This window comes from Pempheris klunzingeri, chromosome 4 (assembly GCF_042242105.1).
Source record: "Pempheris klunzingeri isolate RE-2024b chromosome 4, fPemKlu1.hap1, whole genome shotgun sequence".
Classification (NCBI taxonomy): domain Eukaryota; kingdom Metazoa; phylum Chordata; class Actinopteri; order Acropomatiformes; family Pempheridae; genus Pempheris; species Pempheris klunzingeri.
The window spans coordinates 23990870-24018227 of NC_092015.1; the positions used below are offsets into that span (position 1 = coordinate 23990870).

At 40.7% G+C, this 27358-nt stretch overlaps 1 protein-coding gene across 1 annotated transcript; it reads right to left on the reverse strand.

Annotated features, from left to right (window-relative positions):
• Positions 1-205: 205 nt before the first annotated feature.
• Positions 206-26943, reverse strand: gal3st2 (galactose-3-O-sulfotransferase 2). The gene is made up of 5 exons (XM_070828616.1): positions 26915-26943; positions 4676-4780; positions 3004-3079; positions 2440-2507; positions 206-1192 (listed from the first exon to the last, which is right to left on the reverse strand). The coding sequence occupies exons 1-5, from the start codon at positions 26930-26932 to the stop codon at positions 206-208; spliced, it is 1254 nt and encodes a 417-aa protein (XP_070684717.1). The 5' UTR covers positions 26933-26943.
• Positions 26944-27358: the final 415 nt, after the last annotated feature.

The following is a 27358-nucleotide window of genomic DNA, read 5'->3' on the forward strand; positions in this document are numbered from 1 at the left end:
AGATGGTAGATCAAAATTATTAATCATTTTTGTAATGTGCCTAACCCTTATGGAAGGCATGAATGAACAGTGTCATCCTGACAATGATAATGACTTGTCATTCAGTGCCAAATTTTCCATTTTTCACAGAAGAGATATGTTTGGTTGAATGCATGTATGAATGAATGTATAACATCTTCCTGTAACTATTAATTACTGTTACCACTCACGGCATACTTGTTTCGTTGTTAGCTTCTGTGTGTCTGAACAGGGCACTTTTGAAGGCTTTTTGTTTCTTGACATTTGAGACTTTGTGCCTTATGATCTGTCTGTGATGGGCATCCTTGGCCCAGATGATTCCCATGTCTGAGCGTTGATGCTGGGGAGCAACTATCCTAGTTGCTTGTCTATACTTAGTAGCTAACTCAGGGAACTGCTGGGTATACAGATGGTCTGTGTACTGCAGTTCTGGAGTTATAAGTCTCTGACAGTTTGTTTTGATTTGTCTGTCTATATGTGGGTTTAGGTTATAGCCCTGAATGACAGCGGCTCCATACTGGAATGGCTTCAGCCTGGCATCTTTTATCTGGGATGGGTCAACTGCCCCGCCATCTTTCAAGCAAGTGTTTGCTAGCTTGGCCTGTAGCTCTTTCAACTGAGATAATTCCCTCTTCATCTGCTCTTGCCCAACCAGACTATCCACTTTGTTCCAGAAGGTGGTGTTAAAGTGCAGATAGATCCTCCAGTCTAAAGCATTCCAATTCTTGATTTTCTCTGCAGTGTTTGGTGAAAGTGCTTGACGAGTTTGTTCACTGCGACTGTTGAGCTTGAAGGAAACCACATCTTCCAGGGACCAGCAGAGGGCATGCTTGAGCAGGATCATGGACTCATCAAAGTATTCAGAAATGAGAATAAGGTGAAAGTCCTGTTCAATGGCTGCAATAGCCATGCTGGTTCTCTCCTCAAGGTCTTTAGCATCAGCTGCAACATTGTTGTCAAAGCCAAAGTCAAATGCCAGGATATTGTGAGCATAGTGGTTGTTGGTCAGTGATGAGTTGTAGTCTCTCCAGCTGTTGTCTAGGAAGTCCTCCAGGCTGTGGGTGTTATGGAAGGCTGGGATGCTCTTGTAGTAGATAAAAATGGACTCCATCATGGTCACAGGATGCCTCAGAATGGAAAAGTAGAAGGTATCCTCAGGCATCACTTTTGCCACCTGTTATAAAACATAAGAAGATTTTTTTTTTAAATGGCACATCAGAAAAATTCAAGTTCTACTTCATTATCACTTAAATAAGAAAGACATGAACTGAAATTGATTTTACCATTATAGGTTAGAGAAATAAAATCTAGAGTAATTGGTAAATCATCTGTTGACAAACTCTGAAGCCAAAATGTCTGCTCGGGCCCTGTGTGGGTAAGTAAGTGGGGCCCATAAAGTTTGTCCAGCACCGTCATTTCGATCGTATTCATACTCATACTGATACCATACAATAAGTGGAGAACTTGTGGCCAACATACAGAATGCTACTGGCAAGCTACATGTGCTGGCCCACATAGAGATTATTGGAATTCACTGCAGTTGCCAAAAGGAGGCCCATTACTAACCAAAGGGGGTTCCCTGTATACACGTTCCTGTAATCTGGCTAATCAGGCTCCTTCTACTGTATATCTATACAACATTTTAATTTTACATCAATATTAAATAACAGTGCCATGTTAGACATGATCAATAAGCCTGCATATCCATTGGGCCTCCATGGGCAAGTGATGCATTGCCATTTAAGCCCCATGAGGGCAACTAAAAGCCTATTAAATGTGTCCAGTGGAATCATGTTCAGTTCATCTTGATGCCACATTAAGTGCTCGTTTAATTCAGTGCCTACGTCCAAACAGCAGTCCACATATTGTAAGTGGACAAAGCCCATAGTCCAGGCTAAAAGCAATATAGTTTCAGCCGACAAATGCAGGAAAGACAGCTGGCAAAAAAAGTCAGACTGTGTGAATGCATAAGTAAGTAGGCTTATAGTATCACTGCAACATCATAAGGGCATGAGTAGATCTGACTATGATTACATTAATTACATTTGTGCATTCAATTGAATGAATGTATTGCTTAGATGAATTATCATGGCATGTATGACAGCTGCAACCTTTCTTTCAGATGAAACTCTGGTGGTGTAAAGGAGACTTGGGAGCAAATAAAAGATAAATATAAATACATACTTCAAAGTGGTAAGGAGACTTACTTTCATAGAGGTGCAAGAAGTACAAGGCCTGGGTTAAACTGGAGGTAAGTACTCCACTAACACTGTCACCCATATGTTAACCCTTCCAATTTGCCCATCTCAAGCTTATTTCCACATTCAGCCTCTTTTCAACCCATACGGATGTCCACAAGAACATGTAAACTGGACAGTAAATTAATCAACACAATTTGAATCATTTTTCAATGAAACTCACCTCAGATTTTCTAAATCTCATGTGGTTGCACATGATGTGGAACTCCCTCACACTTCTGCTGCTGACACCTTCAACAAAATGTGAAGCAAAGAGGAATGGGTAAAACAACTGGCTGTGTTTGTTCAGAGGGAGGGCAAAGGTCAAGTTCCTGCTTTCACCATAGCGATACAAGATGTTTAAGATGGTGCTGCTTGCTGTTTTATGTGTCTTGAGGAAAACAATGTGAGACTTTGGGTGGCAGGTTGCTTTAGTATGGACACTGTTGATGTGAGCCTTTAACAAACTGGATAGGGTGGGAGTGTTTAAACTTTTCCAAGTGCTATGGAGGACCAAAGAACCTCGAAGTCCAAGGCTCGGTTTGTTTCCATTTTTTGGTAGAAGCAGCTTTCCAGGTGAAACATTTCTTGGGTTAATGATATTCTCCACATGTCTTGACAAAATATAATTTGATGTCTTTCCATATTCCTCGTTATGATGATGAAGATCTGCATCTTTTTCTGTCCGTTTTGATATCACATCTGGCTTAACTGTTAGTGAATACTCAGAATGGAGGCCTTCCCTGACATTTTTCAGAGGAGGAAACGGATGCTGTTTGTTGATAGTGAATCTCAGATGTGGGAGTCCTGTCAGCTTGCCATTCCTGGAGGAAGTCATAAACACAGTCTACATGATATATGATGTACAACACTTTAACATTTTACAATAGAGTCTCTCTACTTTAATATATTCACGACACCAGCAAATTAACTTGTTGTAGTCAGTAGATTTTGGCTTAAAAAGAAGCACAGAGATTTTTATGTAACCCCCATTGGTCCTGGGGCAGGTGCAGGCAAACATATCAGCACAGAATTTTCCTGACGTGAGAGCAGACTTTGGTAAGAATTTCCTGGAAATATTGTGATGTCAATTCTCAATTGTAATCTTTTAGTCCTTACCCCATGGTTTAAGATTATGATATCCATTTATTTATTTTTTATCTTATTCATGTATGTGACAGGGACGATGCATGGCATGGTTACATTTGAATCCACAAACAGCTCCCCTAGTTGTGGCTCCTTTTTTTGAGGTCATTTGAATGACTAGTTCTGGGACACAAACATCTTTTTTTGTAAATGAGAAATTGATAAAATTATCAAAGCTTAATAAATTGTGTATTTTCAGACTATTATTATAACGATGCAATTGTATTGGCTTTTTATCAATATTTTCAAAGCTTCATAGTATGGCATTCCAAGTTTCCTTGGGTTTGATTGGGTGGTCTGGCCCTAGATAGTCACACAATAAGAAAGATGTGATAGAATCATGGGATGCAAATATATTTGGGTGGCCTTTATGGTTTAGCAAGGTCTTGTATGTCAGAAACAGTCAGTTAGCCTTGATTGTCTTAGACACTTTCCTAATATGTGCTTCAAATTTAATTAGCAATTCAAGACAACACCTAGATATATGTCCTAATGTCTTTATTTCATTCTGATCAGTAATTATTGTGAAGCCATCACATATTTCCATCTTATTGAAAAGCACATTAAAACAGCTTTTGAACAATTTAAAGTTCAAGTCAGTGACTCCGCCTCAGCCTGAGTTGATCAGGCTGAGTTGGTCTCAGGACAAAACCTTTTGGTATGCTCATTTTGCAATTGGGGGTTTAGTGACGTTTTTGTCTTATATAGCCAGATCTCTTTCCACGCTTTGTTTTCATGGAAAAGTCTGGCTGAGCCCATTATTATTGTGGTATAAGGAGAAAAATACTCTTGTTTGTATTATTTTAAACCACTCACAATTGTCTTGGAAGGTGTTAAGCACAGAATGAAAATATAGTGATCTTTCAAAATAGTGTCTTGGTGAAAACCGAAATTATTTTAGGAGCTGGTTTCTTAATAATTCTTAAGAATACAGCATATAGGCAACAGGCATGTGTTATGTGTGGCAACAGGCATGCAACAAAACTGCAAGCAGAGCATTGACAGCTTAAGTACATGAAAAATACCATGTCCTATCAGTTTTTATATCATGTTATCAACATAGGTGTTTTCTAGTTTTCTTTTTTTCAATACCAGTAGGATTTGTGATCTTCATCAAGTGTGTAACACATTGATAGAAACAAAATTAGAACAACTTAAATCGGTAAAATTTTAAAACAATTCCTTATTCCAATTATCTAGTCAACTTGACTTTGGCCAGAGGTTTGTAGACATTGTTGGCCCAGAGCAATTCAGTGTTGTGAGTATGACTATACCTGGCCTGGTGGGCGACAAAGGTCTGAATAGCAACACAGACCACAAGCAGGATGAATAATATCCACAGAGAGTGGCGCCTGCTGCACAGTCCTCTTCTCACACACCTGCAGTGGGCACAACACAACACAGATGCACGCACACACAGACACGCACTGTTGAAAATTTTGCTGACATCAGTAAGGCTAGAGATATGTAATATAGCTCCTTAAATATTTTGATCTGATATAGTGTTGTCCAACTCTAATATGATATATATGATACAATTTGAAGCATCTTAATGACACTTACTGTAACTTTTATTACTTCCATCTGCAGTATTGTTCAGTTAAAATCCTGAAACGTAACAATTAGAGGTAATGCTTTGAAGTGGTGTGCAATGAACATCACTCATCATTTCTTGTCTTAACTTGACCTAAAGTTTTGGAATGCAAATCCTCTAATGGATGAAGAGATTTTGACAGCAGTTGCAGATAAATGGCAAATCTGTGTGGAGACTTCGTTCAGAGTTGAAGTGATAAGATAGCATGAGAGAATACCCATTAATCTCTTCTATCAACACGTCTTCCCAGGACTCATGCTGCCTGTGGGTGAAACAGTGTATCAAACAATGATGGGATGAATTTTTCATTTTAAAATATTGAAAGGAAATGAGTGTCTATTGGCAGTGCATTGCCAACAAATACAGTTCTCATCACCATCATTTATTTTTTTCCTTTTTAGTTTCTTTCCCATTTAATTTGATTATTTACATCAGATGTGTCCAAGCACCACCACCATGTTACACAACTAAATTGGTTTTAGTGATTTCTGCAAGCAAATGGAACTAGTTCATTTTAAATCCAACCAAAATTTGAGAAATACAGATTTATAGCTTTTTGGCATTTTCAATAGACACACTGGAACGCTGACTGACAAGACTGAATGTTGATGTGGGAATGTCTGAATGACGATGCTTTACAAAGTTTAGTGATTGTGAAGCGTATGAAATGTATGCCACTGGTAACAGCAATTGAAGAAACAATTTCATCTTCAAGCCCATTTATTAAGATTCTGCAGCACTTTTGGCTGTATCACACAGTCCTCATCACCATGATCCCACAGTCACCATCACCAGCACAGCAGTGTAGAGGGTGGACACTTTCAAATGTCTGGGTGTTCATCCAAATCCACAAGGACCTGACATCAGCAAACCACACCACCACTGTTGTCGAAAAGGCCAAACAGTGTCTGTAAGGCCACAGGCACCTAAAGAAATTCGGCCTGAGGTGCCAAATCCTCAGGAACAACAGAGAGCCTGCTCACAGGCTGCTTCAGCGGCTGGCAGCTACATCTACATAGGAGGTTGGTGCTCATGGCCAAGCACATCAATGGGGATGAGCTGTCCCATCTGCATTAACTGTGCGAACTGTACACTGTGCACTGTTCTGTACTGTTTTGTACACTGTTCTCACTGCTGTCCTTAGGGAGGAGATACAAACATGCACAAGCAAACTGTGGAACAGCTTTTTACCTCAGGCTATAAGACTTCTTAAAAGTTAAAACTCACTCAATCCAGATCATCCATACAATAGACCTCCAGTCACATGACAGGAGGGTCCAATACATCAATATCTATACCATTAATGTTTATCATTTTAGTGCAATCTTACTGTGGTGACTGTATAAGCACCATACACACACACACATATACATATACATATACATATATATACATACATACATATGTGTGTATGTGTGTGTGTGTGTGTGTGTGTATATATATACAGTGGGGCAAAAAAGTATTTAGTCAGCCACCAATTCTCCCACTTAAAAAGATGAGAGAGGCCTATAATTTTCATCATAGGTACACTTCAACTATGAGAGACATAATGGGGGGAAAGAATCCAGGAAATCAAATTGTGGGATTTTTAATGAATTAATTGGTAAATTCCTTGGTAAAATAAGTATTTGGTCACCTACAAACAAGCAAGATTTCTGGCTCTCACAGACCTGTAACTTCTTCTTTAAGAGGCTCCTCTGTCCTCCACTCGTTACCTGTATTAATGGCACCTGTTTGAACTCGTTATCAGTATAAAAGACACCTGTCCACAACCTCAAGCAGTCACACTCCAAACTCCACTATGGCCAAGACCAAAGAGCTGTCAAAGGACACCAGAAACAAAATTGTAGACCTGCACCAGACTGGGAAGACTGAATCTGCAATAGGTAAGCAGCTGGGTGTGAAGAAATCAACTGTGGGAGCAATTATTAGAAAATGGAAGACATACAAGACCACTGATAATCTCCCTCGATCTGGGGCTCCACGCAAGATCTCACCCCGTGGGGTCAAAATGATCACAAGAACGGTGAGCAAAAATCCCAGAACCACACAGGGGGGACCTAGTGAATGACCTGCTGAGAGCTGGGACCAAAGGAACAAAGGCTACCATCAGTAACACACTACGCTGCCAGGGACTCAAATCCTGCAGTGCCAGACGTGTCCCCCTGCTTAAGCCAGTACATGTCCAGGCCCATCTGAAGTTTGCTAGAGAGCATTTGGATGATCCAGAAGAGGATTGGGAGAATGTCATATGGTCAGATGAAACCAAAATAGAACTTTTTGGTAAAAACTCAACTAGTCGTGTTTGGAGGAGAAAGAATGCTGAGTTGCATCTAAAGAACACCATACCTACTGTGAAGCATGGGGGTGGAAACATCATGCTTTGGGGCTGTTTTTCTGCAAAGGGACCAGGACGACTGATCTGTGTAAAGAAAAGAATGAATGGGGCCATGTATCGTGAGATTTTGAGTGAAAACCTCCTTCCATCAGCAAGGGCATTGAAGATGAAACGTGGCTGGGTCTTTCAGCATGACAATGATCCCAAACACACCGCCCGCGCAACAAAGGAGTGGCTTCGTAAGAAGCATTTCAAGGTCCTGGAGTGGCCTAGCCAGTCTCCAGATCTCAACCCCATAGAAAATCTTTGGAGGGAGTTGAAAGTCCGTGTTGCCCAGCGACAGCCCCAAAACATCACTGCTCTAGAAGAGATCTGCATGGAGGAATGGGCCAAAATACCAGCAACAGTGTGTAAAACCTTGTGAAGACTTACAGAAAACGTTTGACCTCTGTCATTGCCAACAAAGGGTATATAACAAAGTATTGAGATGAACTTTTGTTATTGACCAAATACTTATTATCCACCATAATTTGCAATGTGATTTTCTGGATTTTTTTTTTCTCATTTTGTCTCTCATAGTTGAAGTGTACCTATGATGAAAATTACAGGCCTCTCATCTTTTTAAGTGGGAGAACTTGCACAATTGGTGGCTGACTAAATACTTTCTTGCCCCACTGTATGTGTGTATACATATATGTGTGTGTGTGTGTGTGTGTGTGTGTGTGTATATATACACACACACACACATAGATAGATAGATTATTGCACAATGACAATAAAAGAATTCTGATTCTGATTCTGATAGATCGATAGAGGGTTGAAATCCTGACTGGAAAATATCAAATCAGTGGCTTGGGGCTAAGAAGGTGTCAAGCTATTGAGTCTTTTCAGTACTTTTAATTAAAAATGGATGTGGGCCTGTAATTGGTCATTAGTGAGTTGTCTAGATGGTCTTTTTTTAAGAATGGCTTAATAACAGCAGTTTACAAGGTCTGTTGGAAAGTAGGAAGTAGTAGTGAGAGAAGACAATTGATGACTATTTGTAGAAGATCTGATGCCATGCAGTTTTTTCAAAGCATCTTTGAAAAAACCTGTAGGTAGAATGTCAAAGCAGCAGGTGGAGGATTTCAGATGTTGCACAATTTCTTCCAGGATTTTATAGCTGATAGGATCAAATTGTGTCATGCTAATTGAGTTGGTTCTTAGTGGATTCAAGAACAATACAGACAGACCCAATATCTGATCTGGAGGAACTGACAGCTTGAATAATTAATAATAAGGAGGGAGGCAAATTTGCATGACATGCTGGATAGAAATTCAGGGCTATCGTGTCAGCCTGTCAACAGCATAAGGAGTGAGCATTATTTTTTTGTCATTCAAGTTTTTATTGATTTTTCAAAAAAAAAAAACTTTCCTAAAATTTACAGAACAAAAACAAAAAACAAAAGTTGGTTGGCGCACCCCCACCCCTTTCCCTTTTGAGTCACACATATTACAGATGCAAGCACAAAGAGGTTACATTATTTCCTGCAACCAAAACAGAAGTAAATCCAGACAGAAAAAATAAAAAAAACAAAAAACACAGTATTATTTTATGCGGAAATGTCAGTCTAAATCAAATTTTGTTTGAGAAAACTCCAGAATGAGTTCCATTTAGTGTCTTTGTCCTCCGTGGTGGCTTTTAATTTGTAGAGCATAGATTCATAAGAGGCTGTCTCTGCCATAGTGTTGATCCAGTCATTCAATTTCGGACACACATTGGTTTTCCAATGTCTCAAAATTATTCTGGATGCTGTCACCAGTCCAGTCATAACAACATTGAAAACTTTCTTTGAAACATTAGGCATTTGGCATCTTTCACCAAGTAAGCACAACTCTGGGATCGAGGACATCTGAGAACCAGCCCAGCGACTTAGAACTTCAGTGACCTTTGTCCAAAAAGGAGATATTAGAGCGCATTCCCACATACAATGTAAGAATGTTCCCACCTCAACTTCACATTTCCAGCACAGGTTGTCTGATGCAAGTTTCATACTGTGTAGTCTGACCAGGGTATGATAATATCTATGCAAAAGTTTATACTGTATACATTTACTTCTTGCTTCCTTCACATATTTCCCATTATCTGATAAAATATCTGACCACCTCTCATTTGAAAAATCTACCTTTAGATCTCTCTGCCATAAAAGTTTGATATTGACAGATTCACTATTGCGGGTGTTATTTATTTATTTATAAAACTGTGAAGCTGTATGGCGTTCCCGTGGCATCTGGATATACTCCGAAATAACATTATCACCACCCTCTTTGAATTTTAAAGTCATACAATGTCTCATTTGAAAATATTTCCAAAAATTATCTTTCCTTTCTAATTGAAATCTTTGAATGAGCTCTGTGTAAGACACAAATTGCCCATCATTATATAAATTTTCAATAGTATGTATGCCACGGGAATGCCAGTGCCTCCAAAATACTGGTGTTTTACCAATGCATATTGCTGTGTTATTCCAAAGAGATGTATACTTTTGTACTTGATGTGATAGCTTAGTCATTTTGTGTGCCTTCAAGCATACTTGACCAGAATGAGTAACCAACTTGGCCATTTCAAAAGACAGACAATACAAATTGGCATCGGGCAAACCTAAACCACCTTTTTCTTTAGGTGCATATAATTTATTCAGTTTTATTCTTGCTCTTTTTCCTTCCCATAAGAACTGTTTGATCAGACTTTCATACTGTTTAAAAAAGATAGGCGGAGTTTCCATTGGTATCATCATTAATAAATAATGAAATTGTGGAGCTATAACCATTTTTATAACATTGATCTTACCCCACAGTGACAATTTTAACTTTTCCCATTTTTCCAAATTCGTTTTAATTTTTAACAGGACTGGAGTGAAATTTAGCTGAGGTATCTCCTCCAAGTTTTATCCCCAAATACTTCATCCCCTTGGGCACCCATTTAAATTTAAATTTCTCCACCATGTAGGAAAAACAATGAAATGATAAAGGCATAGCTTCAGATTTTCTCCAATTTACGGTATACCCCGACACTTCTGAAAATAAGTCTATAGTACCCAAAAGATGCGGTAAAGAAGATTGTGGATCAGTAATAATAGCTAAAATGTCATCTGCATATAGAAGTAATTTGTTCTCATGTTGGCCAATTGACACTCCTTTAATTCCTTTATTTGATCGGATACTCGCTGCTAATGTTTCAATAAAAATGAGAAAAAACGGGGCTCAGTGAGCACCCTTGTCGGGCCCCGCGTGATAGACCAAAAAATGGTGAAATTATCCTTTATATAGTATTTTGACCCATTTAATAAAGTGCGATCCAAAGCCAAACCGAGATAAAGCCAGGAAAAGAAAACTCTATTCAACTTTATCAAACGCCTTCTCCGCATCTAAGGAGAAGGCTCCTACTGGTGCATCATTGGATTGACTCAACCACATTAAATGCAATAACGTTCGAATATGATCAGAGGAAGACAGAGTTTTCATAAAGCCCGTCTGATTAGGATGTGTAATAGTACTTAAAATTCTTTGTAATCGCAGGGCCAACACTTTAGTAAGTATTTTACAGTCCAAGTTCAGCAGGCTGATTGGCCTGAAATTTGATGGGTCTGTATTATCTTTGTCCTTTTTTGGTATCAGAGATATCAGTGCTTCATTAAAAGTTGGGGGAATGTGTTCTCTTTGAAAAGCTTCCTTCCAAGGACATCTATGTAGATTTTATCTGCAGGGAATCCATCATAACCTGGGGATTTTCCAGCTTTCATCAATGAGATTGCCTTTCTGATTTCCACTTCGGTTATCGGAGAATCGAGCATTTCAACATGTTCCTGAGACACTTTTGGCAAGTTAAATTTGGAGAAGAAAGTTTCACTGTTATTTTCAAAATCATTTTTAGACACTTCAGAAGTATATGAGGTCTCATAATACTGTTTAAATACGTTATTTATGTCTGTAACAGATGTAACCAGTTCACTTCCCTGTTTAATAGCAGGGATAGAATTTTAAAAATCCTGTTTTTTAACTTGTCTGGCTAACACTTTTCCTGTCTTTTCCCCTCCCTAGTAAAAAAATTGTTTTTAGGCGAAACAGAGAATAGGACACTTTTCTATTATAGATTTCACTCAGTTGAAATTTTAACCCACAGGTGTCTCGATATAATGACTCATCGTATTTTTCTGAGTTTGTTTTCTTTAAGTTTAATTTCTGTCTCCAGTTCTTTTATTTTTTGTAAGCTCTCTTTTTTCTTTTTGGCACCATATGCAATGATTTTCCCCCTTATGTAAGCTTTAGAGGCTTCCCAGACACTTTCAATGCACTTTGTGCTCCCTATGTTCAGATCAAAAAAATTTTTAAGGTCTTCCCCAAGCGATTTCTTAAAGGATTTGTCCTGTAATAGTGAGACATTCATTCTCCACCTGAAGCCTTTTCTTTGCTCCACACCTAGTTTAACGCAGAGTTCTACAGCTGCATGATCAGTTAATGCAATAGTTTTTATTGAACAACTCCTGACACAGTTGATCAAAGAGTTTGACACCAAAAAGAGGTCAATTCTGGAATAGGACTTGTGACAGTGAGAGAAAAATGTATATTCTCTCTTGGATGGATTTATTAATCTCCACGCGTCAATCAGACCCACATCATCTTTTAGCATGTGGACCGCTGGTCTGCTCTTAGTAGTTAGTGGCCCTTTATAGGTACTTCTGTGAAGACACGGATCCATAACCTCATTAAAGTTCCCTGCTAACACAATTTGCCCTTCCATCTCTCCCAGAATTTTATTTACCTCATGAAAAAATTGGGGATCTTCCCTATTTGGTGCATAAATGTTACAAAGGGTTATCGCTATACCTTCAATCATAGCCTGAATGCATATTATTCTCCCTTCTGTGTCTTTAAATTCTTTTTGCATTACAAAATGGACATTTCTCCTAACAAGAATCATTAAACCATTGCGGGCACTTGAAAAAGAGCTATAAAACATATGACCTGCCCATCCTGTTCTAAATCTTGACTCCTCCCCCGGATTCAGGTGGGTCTCTTGGAGAAAGACTATATCTGCTTGATTTGCTTTTAAATATGACCAAATTTTACGCCTTTAAGCTGGAGTTCCACTTCCATTTATATTACAGGTAAATAACTTAATCTGTTTCCCCGTCATTGCAGGAAGAAGATTCAAGTTTAGAAACTGTAACCTTGCATTTCAAACATATATATTCACATACCATTCCCCATGTGAACCCCCTAAATATGTGCTGCCAACCAAAAAAACTTTTAGCGTGGAAAAAGAACGTTTCCAGCCTGTGTAACGCTGAACACATAACAGTCATAGCTGTCTCACAGCCTAAAAGGTAAGACAAAACAAAAACCTTATCGGGTCCGTGTAAAGCCGCTCTCTGTCTCTCTCTGTCCTGGATGGCAGATGGGTCGTCTCCTCTCCCCGACATAAGCACACGGCATCTTCATGTGTGTGGCTCCAACATAATTCTCACTCGGTTGCGACAGATTCCTCCTCATTCCCTTCTTCGTTGTCAAAGTTGAAAAACTTCTCAGCTGCTGTTGCTGACTTGAAAGTCATATTTTTGCCCTTCCACTTCAACCTTAGCGTCGCTGGGTACGCCAGAGTGTATTTCACATTACGCTGCTGCAGCTTTAGCTTCACTGTGGTAAAAGCCTTTCTTTTCTCAGCAAGCTCTTTGGTCATCCATCCCAGTCAAAACCACGCTTCTCTTTCGCTGCATTAATGACCTTCTCCCTCACTGTTGCAAGAAACGAACAAGCACTGGTCTCAGCGGCCTGTTCGGTTCAGGCAGCGGGGCCAGCGCCTGATGAGTTCGCTCCATCTCAAACTCTGCATTAGCTGCGTCAATGCCAAGCCCTTCCGTTAGCATGCTTTTGACACAACGCATGAGTGTCCCATCATCAGTCTCTTTTAATCCAATGATTCGCACATTATTGCGTTTGCTATGGTTTTCGAGGACCTGAATGCGCTGCCACATGGCTTCTACCAGCTCGTCTCTCTTGCTAGCATCCGTCCGCAGCTGCTCTGTTGTATCCTCCATGTTGGAAATACACTTGCAAATCCGCCACAGTTGTTTTCAATTCAGATGTCGTCTGTTTGATTGTAGTAACGTCAACAGTGACTGTCTGTAAAGTACCACTCATTTTGAGGACTTCAGCCATCAAATTAGCATCATTTGCAGAAGCCTGGCCTTGGCCTTGTTCCTCACCATGTTTCGGGCTATTGCGTATGGACATCTTTCCAGGTTGTTTAGAAGGCATTTTGAACTCTGTTTGCTGTTTTTTTCCACCAGCACAGCAGTAATCTCTTCGTCAGTAGAAATTGGAAATAAAGATTTCAAATTGGAGCCACTCACAATTTTAGTAATTAAAATTAGAAAGTCGGGTATCAGAGAGGTTCTAACCAGCCGCCATCTTGTTCGCGGCACCCACGTGTGTGAGTGAGCATTATTATATTCTAAAACATAGGTTAACTGTACAATACTGCAATCCTATTCATTTGTTTATTCTTTATTTGATTATTAGGGCCCAAGCACAAAAGTGCCAGAGGCCCAATGGAACCTACTGTGTTTGTTTTATTAGAACCTGAGCATGTAAGTGCCTAGGGCCAAAACTGATCCTGCCATGAATTGAAAGGAACCTATTGTTTTTGGATAGATCAGTAGGGCCAAGCACGAAATTGCCAGGAACCAAACACTTCCTGTCACTGAAATTAAGAGGAACCAATTGTTTTTGTAGAGCTCATTTGGGCCTAAGCACAAAAGTGTAATGATTTCTGGCAGTTAGAAACGTTAATTATGAGTTCCTGAGGAACACTCCGCAAAAAATATTAAAATGAAAAAAAAGAGTGAACACCAGATGGAGTAGACGTGTTTCTCCTGAGCTCCTCTCCATAATTCAAATTATCCGGCCATTTACTAAATATTTTCTAGGTTAGCCGTTTTTTTTAATACCCTCATACTTTACGAAGATTTAAGATGACTAAACCAAAGACAGACTGCGGAAAGAAGTTGGACAAAGGAGTTAATGAGACTGAAGCTCAACCGCCATGTGAGGTAGCAAATCATGCTACAGCAGCACTAGCATCATGTGACGAGTCCGATACAGAGGCTTCAAACATTCTTCTGGCAATACGGAGTATGAATAAAACGATGGCCGAGAGATTCGACACGTTAGAGGCAACTCTAGCATCCACCCAAGCATCTTTGGTGAGTCTGGGGAATCGTATGACTGAAGTTGAAAAAGCTAACTCAGACTACGACCACCGCCTCTCACATGTTGAGCAAGCATGCATGACAATGCGGTCTGAAAATGAAGCACTCCGCTTGAAAGTGATTGACCTTGAGGCTCGCTCCAGACGCCAGAATATTAAAATTGTTGGCCTACCTAAGAAGAGTTCCTCATGAAGTTCATCCCTGAGCTGCTTGGTGCTAACAACTTTCCGATGCCATTAACCGTGGACCGGGCGCACCGCCTTGGGTCGCAGCCGGCTGGTGAAAATGCCCGCCCGCGTATAATGTGAAGGAGAAGATTCTACAGCTGTGCCACCAGCAGTCTCCTCTGATCTACAAGGGCAAGACCGTACACTTCTTTCCTGACTTCCCAGCGGAGGTGATGAAACAGCGCCAAGCCTACGATGATACCCGTAAGAAGCTCAAGGATGCCGGCGCGAGGGTGGGTTTCATCTACCCGGCGCGGCTCCGGGTCACTCTGGGTGAATTGGATAAGGTATTCTCTTCCCCGCGTGAAGCAGAGGCTTTTGCAAAGACACTGACCTGAACATTGTAAACCCACTGGATGTTGGTATGTGACATTGAATTATGTATCCGCGCTTGATGAGACAATATTATGACCGCTATTGTTAATTTTTTTTTTTCTGATATGGAGAGGGAGCCACAGGACACAGTGACAGTGTAGTCATGTTATAATTTATCTTTTCCTATGGAAAAGATAAATTATCTTCCACGTGGAATTTTAGGGAACGTGTGCTCACTTTGTTTGGGAAAGTGGGTTGGGGGGAGGGGGGTAAGGTTACCAATGTTCCAGTTTGGATTCTTTTTTATTTTATGTGTTTATATGTTAAGTGTTCTAAGGGCGTACACTGTTATGGCTTGAATTATATATGCATCCTAGTCTTTCTTCAAGAGGTGGTGGCATTACTCTCTCTAGCTGGAATGTTCGTGGATTGGGGCATGTACTGAAACGAGCAAAGGTCTTCTCTCATTTAAAATCTCTATTTGCTGATATTGTATTTCTCCAAGAAACGCATATCAAGCCCACAAGGGCTAAGTGTCTCAGATGTAGTTGGGCTAATCAGATTTTCCAGTCCACATTCTCTAGCAAAGCCCGTGGTGTGGCAATTTTGATTCGCAAAACCATCCCATTTAGACATATTTCTACTGTGAGTGACCCAAATGGTAGATATATCCTGGTAACAGGCTACATTTATTCTTTTCATGTTAAACTTCTGAATGTGTATGGTCCAAACTTTGACGATCCAAATTTCTTTAGTAAGGTATTTAATTTACTGGCCAATTCCTCTGATACACATATGATTATCGGCGGTGACTTTAACTGTGTACTTGATAATTTTTTGGATAGATCAGCTCAAACTAATCAGTCACCTTCTTCTGCCTCCACTGTCGTAAACAACCTGATATCTTCCATGAATCTAGTTGACATCTGGAGACTTCAACATCCTACAATTAGAGATTACTCATTTTTCTCACAGAGACATAATGTCATGTCTCGTCGTATGTGTTAAGTTGTCTGTGTTCACTTGTGCCTAGTCTTGTCTCTCACTTCCTGTTTTATTTTGAAACCCTAAACTCTCCTCTCGTTTCAGGCTGTTTGACTTCCTGCCCTTGTGTGTTTTCCCGTCAGTGTGATTGTCTGCCCCGCCCTGATTGTCTCCACCTGTTCCCCATTACCTTGTGTATAAGTAGTCTGCATCTCCCTTTGTCTTGTGCCAGATTGTCTTGTCTGAGTATCATAGGTCGCTTGTGTTTTTGCAAACCAAACCATAGATTGTCATGCCATGTAATAAGTAAGTATCTTGTCCATGTAAGTATTGTATTAAAGAGTTTGTCACCAGATTAAATGTGTCTTGCTTCGTGCATTTGGGTCCACCCTGCCTCTGAGCCCTGTGCGTAATACATAAATCTTATTCAAGGATTGATTATTTTTTATTAGACTCTAATTTGATATCAAACGCAATCTCGGCCACATATCATAATATTTTAATTTCAGATCATTCTCCAATGTCTTTGGTCCTCGACCTTAATCACAGAAAGCAACAGTATAATTGGCGTTTTCATCCTTCCCTACTTTCTGACTCAACATTTAATCAGTTTATGTCTTCTAAGATCTCAGAATTTTTGGATGTCAATGATAATTTAGAGGTTTCGGACTCCACCTTATGGGAGGGAGGCCTTCAAGGCTGTAATTCGAGGACATGTAATCTCCTTTGAAACCTCTATGAAAAAAGAAAAAACGCCTTTTGGAAATTGAAAAGGAACTAACACATTTGGAAATTATTTATAAATCCTCCTCAAACCCTTCTACACTAGGGAATATTCTTAAGCTGAAGTATGAATATAACAATATTTTATCTGACCTATTGTTCAAACTAAAACAAAAATACTTTGAACTGGGGGACAAGCCCCAGAAATTACTAGCTCTACAACTGAGGGGTCTACAAGCCAGCAGGTCCATACATAAAATCAGATCAAAATCTGGGAAAATGATAATTGATCCCAAGGGCATAAATGATTGCTTCAGGAAATTCTATCAATAGCTATATACATCTAGAGCAAAGGGTAACATCTCTGACTGGTTGGGAAGTCTGAACCTCCCTAAATTGAATGACTCAGCATGTGAGTCATTAAATGCAGAGATCACTATTCAAGAAATCCTAGATGCAATAAAATCATATCCTAATGGTAAATGTGCTGGCCCAGATGGCTTTGGCATAGACTTGTATAAAAAACATGCAGAGAAGTTAGCTCCTCTCTTGCTGAGGATGTTCACCCACTCTTGTGAATCTCAGAAGTTTCCAAGCACTTTATATGAGGCCAACATTTCTTTAATATTAAAAGAGGGTAGAGATGAGACAGACCCTGCATCTTTCAGACCAATTGCGTTGCTGAACTCTGACATGAAAATTTTTACAAAACTCTTATCAAATAGATTAAACAAACACATTGCTTCTATTATCCATGCTGACCAAACCGGCTTTATCCCTAATAGATTTTCTTTTTTCAATGTCAGAAGGCTAATGAATATACTGTACCATAATTATGACAAGGATCAAAAGGTTGCTGCCCTCTGTTTAGATGCAGAAAAGGCATTTGATCAGCTGGAATGGCCATATATGTGGAAGGTATTAGAGGAATTCGGATTTGGCAACCGGTTTGTTTCATGGATTAAGATAATATACGCCCACCCCTCCTCATTCTGACGAATCAAGAAAAGTCAGCTCCATTCTCTCTACACCGGGGAACCCGACAGGGCTGTCCCCTCAGCCCCCTGCTCTTTGCAATAGCTATTGAAACACTTGCTATTAGTATTAGACAGCATCCTTCTCTCACACCAATACGGCTTGGTGATGTAGACCACCATATTTCCCTGTACGCAGATGATGTCGTAGTCCTTCTCTCACAACCTGAACAGTCTACCCCCATTCTGCTGGACCTCATAAAGTCATTTGGTGATATTTCTGGATATACAATTAACTGGCAAAAAAGTGAATTTATGTCTCTTGGTGCCAACCTTGATACTGAATTTTTGAGTAATCTTCCTTTTAAAATCACAGAAAAACTTAAGTATCTTGGGGTATTTTTACCAAAAGATCCTAGGTTGATCTTCAAATTGAATTTTCTTGAAAAGTTGGATAAATTGAAAGGGGATATTGATAAGTGGCGTACCCTCCCTCTCTCTATGGTGGGTCGCATAAATGCTATCAAAATGATATCGTTGCCGAGATTTCTCTACCTATTTCAAAATCTCCCCATTTTCTTAACAAAGTCATTTTTCAAATCGCTAGAGTCGGTAGTCATGCCTTTTATCTGGGGCTTCAAAGCCCATAGGATATCAAAAACCCACTTATACAAGCCAAAAGAGATGGGAGGTTTAGGGCTACCTTGCTTCCAGCAATATTACTGGGCTGCAAATCTAAGGTCTCTTGTCTATTGGCAGGAAGGTTACAAACTGGATGTTTCAGCAGATACTCCTGCTTGGGTCGCAATTGAAAAGAAAAGCATCATAAATAGTTCTCTACCAGCACTCCTCTTCTCAACAACCAGCCTGCCCGTAGGCACAAAGGTGAACAACCAGATAATTTCAAATTGTCTCAAAATCTGGTTACAAATTAGCAAGCACTGTAAGTTGTCAGGTACCTCCATTCACGCTCCAATTCATCGCAATCATGCATTCCCTCCATCACTTTCAGATGCAGCTTTTGACAACTGAAGGTTAAAAGGCATAGTTACTTTAAAAGATCTGTATATTAATAAAAAAAATTGCCTCCTTTGCCCAGCTAAAAGACAAGTTCTCCCTCCCAGCAACACACTTCATTAGATATTTACAAACCAGGAACTATGTCCGCCAATGTTTGCCTAATTTTGAAAACCTCCCTGAGGAAAAAAGGGCTTACTCAGTCTTACTGGGACCGCCTGACTCCAAAGGTTTGGTTTCAAACTTTGTCAAAATATTTCACGAACATGTTAACTTAAGTACACAATCTTTGAGGGTGGCCTGGGAGAAAGATTTGGGGCTACAGATTGATGATAATGATGTTTGGGAGGAGAGCCTTGGCAGAATTCGCTCCTGTTCCATTAACGCTAGGCACCAGTTAATTCAAATTAAGGTGATGCACAGGTTACACTACTCAAAAGTTAAATTAAATAGAATTTATCCTACAGTCTCTCCCCTTTGTGATAGGTGCAGATCTCTCTCTAGCCCACCTTTTTTGGACCTGCCCAAAACTGCATAACTTTTGGTGTGAAATATTCAACTGGTTCTCTGAAATGTATGATTGTGTGTTTAGTCCTGACCCAGAGATAGCATTGTTTGGATATTCTCTGTCTCTACAAAACCACAGCCTCTCGGTGCAGAGCACTATCATGTATGGAATGGTAATCGCTAAGAGACTGATTTTAAGACTCTGGAAATCGGACACTGTCCCTCAGTTCAAGGCGTGGTTAATGGAACTAACTAGTTTATTGCACATGGAGAAAATCCGATACGGCGTGATGGGCAATTTAAATAAATTTTACACCATTTGGCAACCATTCTTAGATCGTCTTGCCCAACCTGGTGGACACTCTAACATGCCCACAGTGGTCCACTCACCTCGACCTTGAAACCTTGTTGGATTGTGATGCTGTAGTGATCTAACATTGTATTTTGCTGCCCTTTGTACGTCCAGTTCTGTTTTTGCTTTTGTATTCCTTGTTTTCCTTAAAAAAAACCTAATAAAAATACGGTTAAAAAAAAAAGAATTGTTATTTGGGCCAAACATCAAGTGTTGGTAAGGCCCTGTTGTTACTCTAATTTTGTTTGGGCTATTCAAAAACTCACAAAAATTGGAATAACAACAACAACAACAACAACAAGTTGAGTTATATAGCACCTTTCAAGAAACCAAGGATGCTTTACATAGAGAGCAAAGAAGAGAGGGAGAAGCAGGAACAGAGTCAGCAGAAGCTGTGATGAACAGGTGGTGTTTGAGGAGTCTTTTTAATATGTCCAAAGATGGAGCATTGCAGCTGTTGGCAGAGAGAGCATTCCAAGCACTGTTGCAGAAGGTACAGAGATGGATGGGAGGATGGTGAGGAGGCCAGAGACTGAGAACCGGAGGTTCTGGGACTGGGTGTATGGTCGAAGGAGGTCAGAGACGTTATCACACTTGGTGAAAATGTATATCTAATGTTGGTCACAGGTATAAATGTAAGAAAATGGCTTGATAGCGCACCCAATACCATTTCAAAACAAAAGCCCCCACCTTCCTGATTCACCTGGAGACACCCAATTTGGTAAACACATGTATCATGTTCAGATTATATTAAAAAACCAGTGTCCTGGAGCTTTATCCTCAATCCACAACAGGTCTGCCACTTTGAAGTTAATGTGAAATTTCAGTGCATTTTTGATTATTTGTAGGGGTCGTAACCTTAACAGTCTAGGCAAAGGGGGTTAATCAGATCCACCTCAAACGTATTCACTTTGTATAAAAAAAGTTATTGAAGCTTTTGTAGAATATTGAACAGCATACTCTGATATTTTACCATGAAATAGGAATTGTTCTCTGAGTGGACTATAGATGGTGAGATCTGCCACAAACTTCATGTTGGACAAAAAGTCAGAACCTGAACTCACTGGCACCTCAATATTCAGTTATAAGATATTCCTTTATTAGTCCCACGACAGGGAAATTTACAATGTCACAAGGAGAATTTTTTTATATCATAGCAATCACCTACTGGCAATAGGAAATGATGCGTTTTTTATTTTGATGTCCTCCGACTGGCCGGTTGACCAAAAGATTTGCTATTGTTGCTTGGACAGATCCAAGATGCTTGGACAGGATCAAAGAAACTGTTGACTCCACATGACTCCAAATGGTCAGCTTTTTTTGATACTACATGTTTGAGTCCCAGCCTGAAGACATCTACAGGCCAATTATGAATCAGTCATATATCACCTACTAGCAATTGGAAATAACATATTTTATACTTTATGATTTACTGATGTACTCCTAGCAGGTTAACCACAGCCTCCTGAAATTTTGTAAGAAAAGTCCTATTGCCTTGAGTATGCTAAACTGTAAAGCTTTTGACTTTTCAAAAAAATCCATGGCCACAGTAATTTATTGTTTGCCATGGCAAGGGAAGCTGTTTTTGAAGGGCAAGACATGGTTAGAAACTATGGAAATTTGGCACACACATCAGGATTACTAAAATGTGTCATCTCATGTAGTTCGTAGGCTTGGGTGTGGCAAGGGGGCTTGACAAAAAACACAATAGTCTCCTAGGGCCATGACTTAAACCCAACACCAAGTGAGCCTTTTTAAATTGAGTGAAATGTATTTGTGTGTATATATATATACCTCTGACCCGAAGCTGCATCCTTGTGCCTTTTTTTTCCTGTTGCCTATTACCTTCAGGATCAACCTACAATAGCCCCTTTTCCACCAACATTTCCAGGAACTTTTATTACCAGGAATTTATTTACCTGGGTAAAAGAATTCCTGGTAATCTGTGTGGTTTGCATTTCCACCGCACCTCAAAGTTCCGGAACATTTATTCAAATCAGGCTGATGACGTATGGGGAAGTGCCAGAATATGCCGGTCTGTGGCCCAGTATGGCGTCGAGCTAGTCATACCACTTGTTAGTACAGCTGTCGGACCTTTCTCGAATTTGTTTCGGTGTGTGTCCTACATTTAGCTCCGCCAGCTTGTCGGCCATTCTTCCATAGACTCGGTCGCTGCGAGTCGCAGAGTCAAAGTCCCGCTGAATTTCTCCCTCGGCAAATACGCTCAATAGAGCCTGGACCTCGTCGTCCGTCCACTTCTCGTAGCTTCTCTTCTTTTGCTCCATTTTCCAAAGGATCAGAACACAAACGAAGTGAAGCTTTTAGAAATGAAAAAAACAAGTTTGCAGCCACACTGGAACAGAAGTGTGGAATGCTGCAAGTGCGTTCCACCAATCAGCGTTCTTCAGCACACAGCCCCGCCCCTCAAGAATTCTGGGTAATCTGAAAAGTCCTATCCACCTACTAGGTACTTTTTCAGGGAAAGTTTGGGGTTGAGGGGAAGTTTTTTCCCCGGGTAATTTCGGTGAAAAGGTCTTCCGGGTAAATGACAAAAGTTCCTGCGGTGGAAAATGGGCTATTGTAGGGAATTTGAACTGTTGGCTGTCAAACTACCCCTGGAGGAATAGAGATACTGGTTTGAGGGAGTTGAACCTTTGTTCATTGTCTGAACCAATTACAAGAACCCCTCCTCCAGCCAGGCTGCAAAGCCTCTCAACTTCTATTAAGCCAACTCTATTAGTTCATTATCCTTCAGTACTTGTACCAGTCAGTTTGCCTTTGTTTGCCAGTGCTCCTGCCTGCCAGTAATCATCCTGCCTCTGTCCAGTGAATCTGCATTTGGATCTTCTGAATCGTGACAGTGCGATCTGGCCAGGTATGGATCCAGCAGAATTTCAACACCTCTGCTCACTTGTGCATAAGCAAGGCTCTGTCCTAAACACTCATTTCTAAGACATGGACAAAATTAAGCAGAACCTGCAAGAACTCGATAACAGTGACCACCTAGCAAATCAGCTCCATCAGTTCCAGGCCATGGCTCTGTCCAGTCAGGCAGCTTCTCCCTCAACCTGTCCCTCTAATGCCATAAACCAGTCATGAACCTCATCTGCCTCTTACTAGTCAGTACAGCAGAGAACCTTTGCCTTTCCTTTATCACAGTGTTACATGGTTTTAGAATTGCCACCTTCTTCCTATACATTTGATCGCTCCCGAGTCGCTGATAGAGTGGGGAACCTCAGTGTGGGAAGCTAATTTGCCCACCTGTACATCCCTGGAAATTTCATGCAAAAATGGAGGTGTTCACCAGTGGCAAAGAGGCAGCACAAATAATGCTACAGGCACACCAAGGGTGGATGTCAGTCTCTGAGTATGCCATTGATTTTTGCATCTTCACTGCTAATGTGGGAGCTCAATATGATGATGCTCAACGTTTGCTCAACATGTGACAAGATGGCGCCGGTGAGTGCGGCTGCCGTCGTACCTGCTCCAGAGCATTTTCTTTTTATTTAGTTTTCTTCAACTTTTTCTTTTACTTTCTGCACAGACTTCACCGTGTCGTGTTCTCGTCGTATTATATACGACAGAGACACCAGGAAGGCTGCGGGACCAGACGGCATCACTGGCCGCGTCCTCAAAGCCTGTGCGGACCAGCTTGCACCGGTGTTCGCGGAAATGTTCAACCTCTCCCAGTGCATCATCCCCACCTGCTTTAAACAGTCTGTTATTGTGCCTGTCCCCAAGAAAGCCCGGCCCAGCTGTCTGAACGACTACCGGCCCATCGCCCTTACCTCTGTGGTGATGAAATGTTTTGAGGGACTGGTCAAAAATTTCATCACCTCTTCCATACCAGCCTCCCTGGACCCCCTACAATTTGCATACTGGCCCAACAGATACATAAACCACCTGCTTCACACAGCCCTGGCCCACCTGGACACCAGGAAGGGAAACTATGTGAGAATGCTGTTTGTGGACATTCAACACCATAATCCCTTCCAGACTGGTCACTAAGCTGCTGGATCTTGGACTCACCCCCTCCCTGTGCAGGTGTGTCTACAGCTTTCTGACCAGCAGACAGCAGGTGGTTCGAGTGGGGAAACATCCGTCATCCCCACGCACCCTGAACATCGGTGCCCCCCAGGGCTGTGTGCTGAGCCCTCTGCCATACTCCTTGTATACTCCTGACTGCCTGTCCACATCAGACTGTAACACCATCTTGAAGTTTGCTGACGACACAGCTAAGGTGGGTCTGATCTCCAACAATAACAAGGAGGGCTATTTGACGGAGACCACCTGGAGGAATGGTGCAGAGACAACAGCCTCCTCCTGAACGTCAGCAAGACCAAGTAGCTGATTGTGGGCTACAGGAGGAAGCAGCAGAGGAGCTACCAACCACTCAGGATCAGCAGGACCATGGTGGAGAGAGTGGACAGCTTTAAGTACCTGGGTGTCAACATCACGCAGGATCTGACCCTGAGGAGGGTGGTCCACTCGGCTGAGCGCACCATCAGAACCACCCTCCCCAACCTGACTTAAAGTTTAAAACTTTATTTTGGGTGAGCTTGTGATGGAAATGAAACATGGATGGCAAAAGCAATTCCTGCCCCTAGTCTGGCTCTGATTAGCCTGATACTGGTATTCTCTTGCTAACCCATTGAGTCTGGATATGGCAGAGCTAATGCAGATGTTATTGGGCAGTGCCTGTTCAGACATGGGGACCTGACAAATTGAGCAGATTGTGCTTTTGTGATAAAATAGATTTAAAAAAGATAAAATGTAAATAAGTGAAAAATAATAAATAATAATAAAATATATTCTAGTAGGATTCCAAAATACAAGTTTGAACCTGAAAATGAGCATAGCGAAAACAGAAATATCAATTTATGAATTAATTAATGCCTATATTTATTTCGAATAATATTTTGGTGCATTTAATGGAATATTAGCTTACCTATTGAGTCATTTATTTATTTATTTATTTATTTATTTATTTATTTATTCCAGGCACCTCTCTGTCAGCAGTGGACTGGAGCTCTATCAAAAGCACAGCCAGTGTGAGTGGGGAAACATTGAAATTTCACATTGACTCTCTAATCAGTAAGCTACATCAATAAATTGGGTATTTGTACAGAAACAGATCTAATTTCCCTGTATTCAGTAGGAAATAATTGAGGCCAATCTCTTGTCTGTTCTCAATTATGATGATATTATCTACAGATACAGATACAGATCCTCTCCGCCCGTAAGCTCTTGTTACAATCTGAGGTCATTTATTCTGAAAATGCTGCCTCACCCATGTGCCCCAGTTAGCTCTTGTTACAATCTGGGTAGCTTTAATTTTGAAAATGCAGCATTGTCTCTGGCTCCCCAGTAAACTCATGTTAACATCTGAGGGGCTTTCATGTTTCTGATCCAGTATCCACCAGATTCCCAAGTGTGACCTCCTATTACCTGTTTGGGACTCAGAATGTGTGTGTGTGTGTGTGTGTGGTAATGTGTGAGTGTGTGTTTCACAAAGATAGAAAACCAGTGTGTAAGTGTTCATGTCAGTAACAACCCTGGTTATATCAGGTTTGTAGCAGGTACGTGGCAAGGTGACCTGTTCTTTTCTATGTTCATGTGCTAGGGTAAACTTACATCAGTGTGTTTGTTTTCTATAATTAGGTAGGTTATGTAGTAATATATGTACTGTGATTTAAAATAAACAGATTCAGGTTATTGTGCACAATAACACAATTTCCTCCAACGCAACCCATATCTACACAACCTGGACTGCAGGTTTTGGCCAGAGAAGACAAATGGTTTGAAAGAGGAGTCAAAGAAGCCATCTTAGTCAACCTGGAGCGACTTTCCCTAAACAAAGGCCTACGACACCATCTATCGACCACATACAATGCTGTCCTGAGCACCCTCCCCAGACAGCTCAACACCCATTCACACGCTGAATCATGTGACCCTAACGACTCATATGATGGCCCGGTGTGTTAACAAACCATTGTTACATGGGGGTGACTCTACACCCATTCGCACCATGACCTACACCAGGACCCACCAGGACCTAACGACCCTAAAAGTGTTTATATGCCTGACCTCCCTACCAGTCAGATAGAAGACTGAAGAAGCCTCTTGGATGAGAGGCGAAACGGCTTCAAGTACCTTCAACAAGTCCAGTTGACTTTTGCTCAACTCCTGAGGAATAACTATGACCTGGATGACTGAGAATCTTCACAGACAACCTGGAATACAGTTACACTTATCCGATCCAATCAGCAGACTGCAATCTGATGCTGGTAAGCTAACATTTCACACTGGCTGGAACCTAAGATAGGATATCAGCACTTAACTGAGTGACGTTAGTCAGCAGATGCTGATTTGAGTGCTGTTCACACAACAGTTCCATGGTAGATTTATATGGTTTTAGGACTTGTTCTGACTTGTTTTGTTCTGACATACAGCAATTTTACAGCAATTGGCAGAAAATGACCCTAATTAATTTAACTAAGTTGGAAAGTATCATCAGAGGAGTAAAATACTCTACAAACCAATACAATTTGAGTCACTGTTGCTCAGTCCGGGTTTACTTAAGAGGCTGTCATAATTTTGGATCCAATCCAAAATCCTACACTAACCTCCCACACTACATTTAAATCCAACCAAGACGCTACCTGTTACACATTTAGTGATACATTACTAAATGTCTGTATAACCTGTCTATTAATGCATTCTCTTTTTCTTACCTCTCATTACAATTGTGTAATTTTCATTTGTACGTTTTATATTAACATTGTTGAAGGGAGCCTGAGAAGAAGAATTTCATTGCCAATGACTCCTTTACTGCTTATGATAACAAAGAAGTTGAAATTCAATACAAAAAATCAAACTTTTAGCTCATTGCAGCCATGGTCTGACCACTTCAAATAATCATTTCAGCAGACAAATATGAACCTATTTGATGTCCTTTAATGATATTTAAATTCGGTTTATACCTGTTCAACTCCTTTTCAAATGTTTCAGCAAAATCAAGTTTTTTAAAAGTTATTATCAGTTACACTTTTTATGCAAAGTATAAAGCAGTATATGAGTTAATTTAACAGTTCCTGAGAACTGCTATTAACGGTGTTCTCTTACAGGCTGTATGTCACACCGGTCAACACGTCCTGCAGTCTACTGAGGCTGTAACAGGAATGTGTTGGTAGAGAGCAGCGGCAGAGGAGGCAGAACATGAGAGGACTTACGATGTTACAGAACTCCATCTTCTTGATGAGGACAGCATCTCTCCTGAGGACAGCATCTCCCCGAAACCCCCCGACAAACTGTTTCAACGTCCGTCCGTCCCCCCCCCCCCCCCCCCCTCTCTCTCTCTCTCTCTCGCTCGTTCGCTCCTTTTAGGTATATGTCTAGCTCTCTCGACTCCTCCTGCAGGCCCGTCATCACTTCCACGTTCACGGAGACAGAAGCCAAGAAACATGAGCATGAGCACGGAGAGAGAAACCTGGTGTTACAGTAGCTCATGAAATAGTTACGAGCACGATTTTCAAACTGTTGTATTTCTAAGGGATTGTCTTTACGCGTCAGTAGGAGCTGGGAGCACAGGAGCAGGACTGTTTTTTCTCCTTTTATGATCGTTTTTTAACTGCATGCACCAACTCAACATGTAATCACGACATTTTATCTTTGTT

Coding starts and splice junctions, on each gene's coding strand:
- gal3st2 (XM_070828616.1), bottom strand. Junction 2,508..3,003: donor CGTTTCCTCCTCTGAAAAAT/GTCAGGGAAGGC, acceptor ATTTTGTTGAAG/GTGTCAGCAGCAGAAGTGTG. Junction 1,193..2,439: donor TGAGATTTAGAAAATCTGAG/GTGAGTTTCATT, acceptor GTTTTATAACAG/GTGGCAAAAGTGATGCCTGA.